This window comes from Volvox carteri, assembly GCF_000143455.1.
Source record: "Volvox carteri f. nagariensis unplaced genomic scaffold VOLCAscaffold_30, whole genome shotgun sequence".
NCBI classification, from domain to species: Eukaryota; Viridiplantae; Chlorophyta; class Chlorophyceae; order Chlamydomonadales; family Volvocaceae; genus Volvox; species Volvox carteri.
The window spans coordinates 1,220,047-1,225,750 of NW_003307573.1; the positions used below are offsets into that span (position 1 = coordinate 1,220,047).

General features: G+C 47.8%; 1 protein-coding gene across 1 annotated transcript; it reads right to left on the reverse strand.

The window, feature by feature from the left end:
* Positions 1–4,257: 4,257 nt before the first annotated feature.
* VOLCADRAFT_93278 (uncharacterized protein) lies at positions 4,258–5,480 on the reverse strand (the record flags this gene model as incomplete). Its single annotated transcript, XM_002952558.1, has 4 exons — positions 4,258–4,487; positions 4,686–4,809; positions 4,993–5,123; positions 5,420–5,480. The coding sequence occupies 4 exons, from the start codon at positions 5,478–5,480 to the stop codon at positions 4,258–4,260; spliced, it is 546 nt and encodes a 181-aa protein (XP_002952604.1).
* Positions 5,481–5,704: the final 224 nt, after the last annotated feature.

A 5,704-nucleotide genomic window follows, 5' to 3' on the forward strand; every position in this document is an offset into this window, starting at 1 on the left:
TTTTGAGGTCGGTGAATGGAGGCAGCTAAACTTGTTTGTGCTCATACGATTTTTGTTGGCTACATGCGAGATACCTTGCAATAGAGAATGCTGTATAGTACCTATAACGCGTTTCAGCCGGGCGAGATATTATGTTTGGTCCGTTACACACACACGAACACACACACACACACACACACACACACACACACACACACACACACACACACACACACACACACACAGACACACACACACACACACACACAGACACACACACAGACATGGGCAATCCTACAGGTCGAGGCCCCCCTGGGCGCTTCGCGCTGGGGCCCCGCCCAAAAAGAACCGATCGGCGGATGTCAATCCCGTGATACCCAGAATACTTCACATGAATCCCAGCGTGCAGCTAGCTGAAGTGCAGGTCCTTAGTGCCCCTAAGTACTAGATCCATAACCTGTTATGAGGAGTGATTCCAGAAGGCAGAACCTGCTGCCTTGAAATTGCAGTTCGTATGGCGCAGTACAGTGTGGTAAATGGTGGATGGTGCTGTATGGTGTTCTATCCTAGATGACAATCCAAATGTGTGCAAATGGCCCCAGAAGCCTCCCACTCTGCAACAACAACTTGTATCATGGTATGCTTTCGCTTGAATAATATCCAATGATTTTTACATGTCCTCATAAATTTCTGGTCCAAACTAGAGTTAAAGCTAAATAATTTTCTGTGCAAATGGACCTAACCGAAGCAGGATAGTCAGTATGTATCATTATCCTATTTTTTATTATCCTATGTACTATAATCCTATGTATTGTTTTATATTATCATCCTATTCATGTTTATATGTTATCAAAGATAGCTTTCATGTCTGCTATCATGTCGTACATTTCCCCTTATCAAAGCGATTTACGTCACACCCTGTAAGGTGTCACCTATAGGTGATCAAAAATTAAAAAAATAAGCGAATAGGGCCCCCGGTCATTTTAGCAGCAGTTGATGCCAAAATTGTGCAAGCGGACTTCTGCTCTTAAGAAGCTTCATTTTTCCTATATCTTTGTGTGTGTGTGTGTATATTACATGGTTGGTTCCTGATCGGTCATGCTGCATAAGGAGCATGACAACGTTCATGACCATGACTATGCCTCATGACCGGTAGCATGCCCCCCCTATATGGCGCCCCCATGGATCGGCTAGACCCTATAGGAGCGATTAGCTAATCGCTCTAACTCCCATGCCAGAACAAACCCCGTGTTTATATTGAACCAGTGGCCGGTCGTGACACTTAGGCTCACGAAGTGGTATGTATATACAGTTATGCTCCCTAATGAGCTAGACGACCATAAATGGTAGCGTCAAAAGACTCCAGCCGTTTATGGTCTGTAGACAGCTGTCTATAGACAAGATTCATTGTATAAGAAATAAATCGTGTTACATAGAATTAACTTGAAGGTATGCCTTGAAGGGATATGTTGAAGGTATAAACGTTTCTATAAATTATGCAATATTGCATTAATGGTGTAACAGTTAGACCTGAAAATATATGGTCTGTAGACACTCCCTCATTTCACACACAGGTGTGATCACACCTTCATGAAGGTAAGAAACGTACAAGGATACAACATCCAGCATCCCCGCTGCATGAAAGCGCAGACTTAAGCCTGTTTGTGCTAAGCTTAGCACAGACAGGCACCAGGCGCGCGGAAAAATAAGCACTTACCTGTCCAGCAAGCCTACCTCGGCCTGGGCCCTTCCCTTCAGCATGGCAGGGCCAAGGTTGTGTGCAGGTTCGAACCTGGAATTCCCAGAAATTGTGTTCGGACAAATACCCGATTCGTTTGCCCAGCAACCAGCAGGTATTCGTGCACAGTCTGCTTGAATCGGCCTTTGCCCAACCTGCACGCAACGTAATCCAGGATGCGTTCAACTGTACATGTAGTAGCGCTGGCCGCTGAAAAGGCCTCTCGAGATGCTTCCAGCGCTGGTAGACGCGCTTAGCGCGTATTTGTAGTTATTATGTGTGCCGTACAATGTACTGGCTACTACATCAGTAGCATGCAAGACCTGCGTGCAAGATAGCGTATACATGGCAGTAAGTGCCAATGGCCTGCAAACCTGCAATCTATGTGATCTTGGCAGGCATGATGGTCTGACCAATGAAAGATGAGTTTCCCTAACTGATATCGATGTCCTGGAATTTACCTCCATTCCTACAAAACGGTAGTCACCTGATATGCACATGCTGATATCAGCATCCTACATCGATGTAGGATGTACCGACTATATACTGTCATATATATGTAAACGTTTGCATGTCACCATGAAAGCATGACAGGCCTACATGGAATGACATACAATTGCGCCCCTCCCCCACCCATAAGTGTGCTCTGCTGAACTCCTCCCTGTCCATTTCCTGGCAAGATGGTGTTCATTAACCGCGCCTCCTGGCCATCGGTTATCTCCCTTGACATGCATGCAGCCAGCCCACCCTCGCCTCCTCCTCCAGTGTCAGGTATGTTTACCCTTGATAGGTATACATACATACACGCAGGTCGGTGCTCCCTCAATATCTGTATCGGGGTAATTAGCAGGCTGGCTTGCTGTATGTAATAGCTGCCGTACAGTAAGGCACACACATCGTCTATAAATACACTCTAATGCATGCTGCTAGCATCTTGTGAGGCACTTTTAGTGGCCATCTACTGCACTTCTGGTTGCTTGCCCTACAGCTATAGGTCCTGTGGCAGATCAATCAAACACAGCAAGCAAGCCCAGTCTGAGATTGCTAAACAATCATAGCATGGTCTGAGTATATAAGGTTTGTGATCAAACCCTCAACCTGCAGATTCCTCCATTATGGCTGCCATGTACTTCTTGTGTAGCTTACACTCCGTATACGTCATCAATGACTATGTTTTGCAGATCATTATTATTACTACTATAATGCGGGCCCGGAGTTGCGTTCACCACCACCGCCACCCCCTGCGTCACCAATGCCACCACCGCCGGCTCCACCACCACGGCAGAGCCCACCAGTACCACAAAGTAAGGTTCTGCATGCGTGGGCGCATGTAGTAGATGTCTTACAATACGTGGGGAAACACCCTGTAGTATACTACGGGATTTTATTAAGAGGCCTTTTCGGTCGCCAGCAGCTACTCAGTGGGTATATATACACCACTCTCAATAGAGGGGATCACCCTTTTAAAAGGCACCAAACCGAATCACCTGAAATGCAAAGTGTTAATACCAAACCTACATACGAGAGTAAAGAAAGAGTAAAACGATCTAACTATGTTGCTTTGTCCTTAGCTTGCAGTGGCTCACAACTTCAGGCTGTTTTAACCAGCGAACTCATTACTCAGGTAGTAGTAGTTCTTACTCTGGGAACCAAGCTTAAGGGTTCATTCTATATTCGATTCACACTCATTCATTTTGACCCTTCAATCCACAACACTTCATTTTCAAATCGAGGGAATTTAACCATTTTGGAATATTCCAGGGGATTAATTCCCTTCTTTACAGAATCCCTATGGCAGCCAAACTAGGAGCTACGGCCCCCCCCTTAGAAACTGGACTAGTAGCTCCTCGTGTGGGAGCTACTGCCCCGCTACTGGGCCGCTACGGGGTACCAACGGGGTACCAACTGGGCCGCTACCTGTCTCAGGAGCTACTAGTCCAGTTGCTAGGGGGGGGCCGTAGCGCCCAGCCAGGCTGCCATAGGGATAGGATAGACCATGTATGGGTGGATTCATAATTTTACTGACTGACTGACTGACGGACGGACGGACAGCAGTGAACACCGGGGGCTCGGGCCCCCAATTGGCGCTTCTCGCCCGGGGCCTCAGGAAACACCGCATTATCAGCCCAGACCAACGCCCAAATTTGAACTGAGTTGTGCTGAGCCCACATATGCACATATGCATCATCGCATATGCTCTAACATGTACATCCTCATCAGACGTGCTGGCTCCCATTTCATGGCCTCCAACATGCCCTGTTGATTATCGAATCCCTCTTCTGCAAGAATATCGTTATAGGCTGGGCATTCCAATCACAATATTGTTTTACATCCTCGACTTGGCTATTGGTGCCACAACGTTGTGGCTGTTAACAGCGGCAAAACCGGTTTGCCTTACCCCTGCTCTATTTGCCTCCAACGCCCAGCAACATAAACAAAACTGTATTAGCTTAAGATGTGCTAAACGAGGAATTTTTAGTACTACGTGCTCATCACACTCTTTAATTAATATTTTGAATAATACATGCTCATCACACTCTTTAATTAATGCTGTATTTCGCACATTTTTCATGGCCGGCTGCCCTTACCACTGCTGGTAGCTTCACTACCACCACCAGCTCCACCACCACCGCAACCAGCTCCGGATCCACCACCACTGCAACCGGCACCACCACCGCCAGCTCCACCGCCTTCAAAGACGAATGGACCACCACCACAGCCACTGAGGCCGCCGGTAACACTTCCACCACCTCCAGCATCAAGTAAGGTCCTGCATATGTGGATGGGTGGAGTAGCTGCCATACCGTATGGTGCATATACTACATTTAGAATGATACCGGATTAAGTGCATTCCAAGCACCCTGTAATAATGCTCGTCACACTCTTTAATTAATGCTGTATTTTGCACATTTTTTATGGCTGGCTGCCCTTACCACTGCTGGTAGCTTCACTACCACCACCAGCCCACCACCACCGCCACCACCCGGATCCACCACCACCGCAACCGGCACCACCACCGCCAGCTCCACCGCCTTCAAAGACGAATGGACCACCACCACAGCCACTGAGGCCGCCGGTAACACTTCCACCACCTCCAGCATCAAGTAAGGTCCTGCATATGTGGATGGGTGGAGTAGCTGCCATACCGTATGGTGCATATACTACATTTAGAATGATACCGGATTAAGTGCATTCCAAGCACCCTGTAATAATGCTCGTCACACTCTTTAATTAATGCTGTATTTTGCACATTTTTTATGGCTGGCTGCCCTTACCACTGCTGCCAGCTTCACCACCACCACAGCCAGCTCCACCGCCACCACCAGCTCCACCACCACCGCGGCCAGCTCCACCACTGCCAGCTCCACCGCCTTCAAAGATGAATGGACCACCACCAAGTAAGGTCCTCCATGTGTGGGTGGGTGGAGTAGCTGTCATACCGTATGGTGCACATATATGTACATGTATATACAACATTTAGAATGATACCGGATAAAACGCACTCCTAGCATCCTGAGAGGCCTTTTTGGTGGCCAGCTACTACAGCAGGCGGGGTTACATGATGACTCTCAATAGCGATCTCTATTGAGCTCTCGAGAGGTAAAAGCATTTTCACTAAAAGCATTGAAGTTAGCTTGCAGTGGTGCAGAACCAGTAGGAAACACATTACCCAACCAGTAAGCCACGAAGCCTTCACTGCACCTGTCCTTGCAGGCGCCCAAACACACAGGCCTGTGATGCACTCGGGGAACGACTTGGTCATGGATGTGGTCATGCGGGGGGTTTCCTGTCATAGATCTGGTCATGTTGCCTCATGACCACTCATGAGGCCTCATGACCGGTCATGTTACCGGTCATGAGGCAGAGTCATGGTCATGACAGTTGTCATGTTCCTTGTGCAGCATGACTGATCATGAATCGCCACTCATATGTGTAAATTCAGTCATGTTCCCAATGGTCATATGCTGGCTATGTGTTCATGTTTTG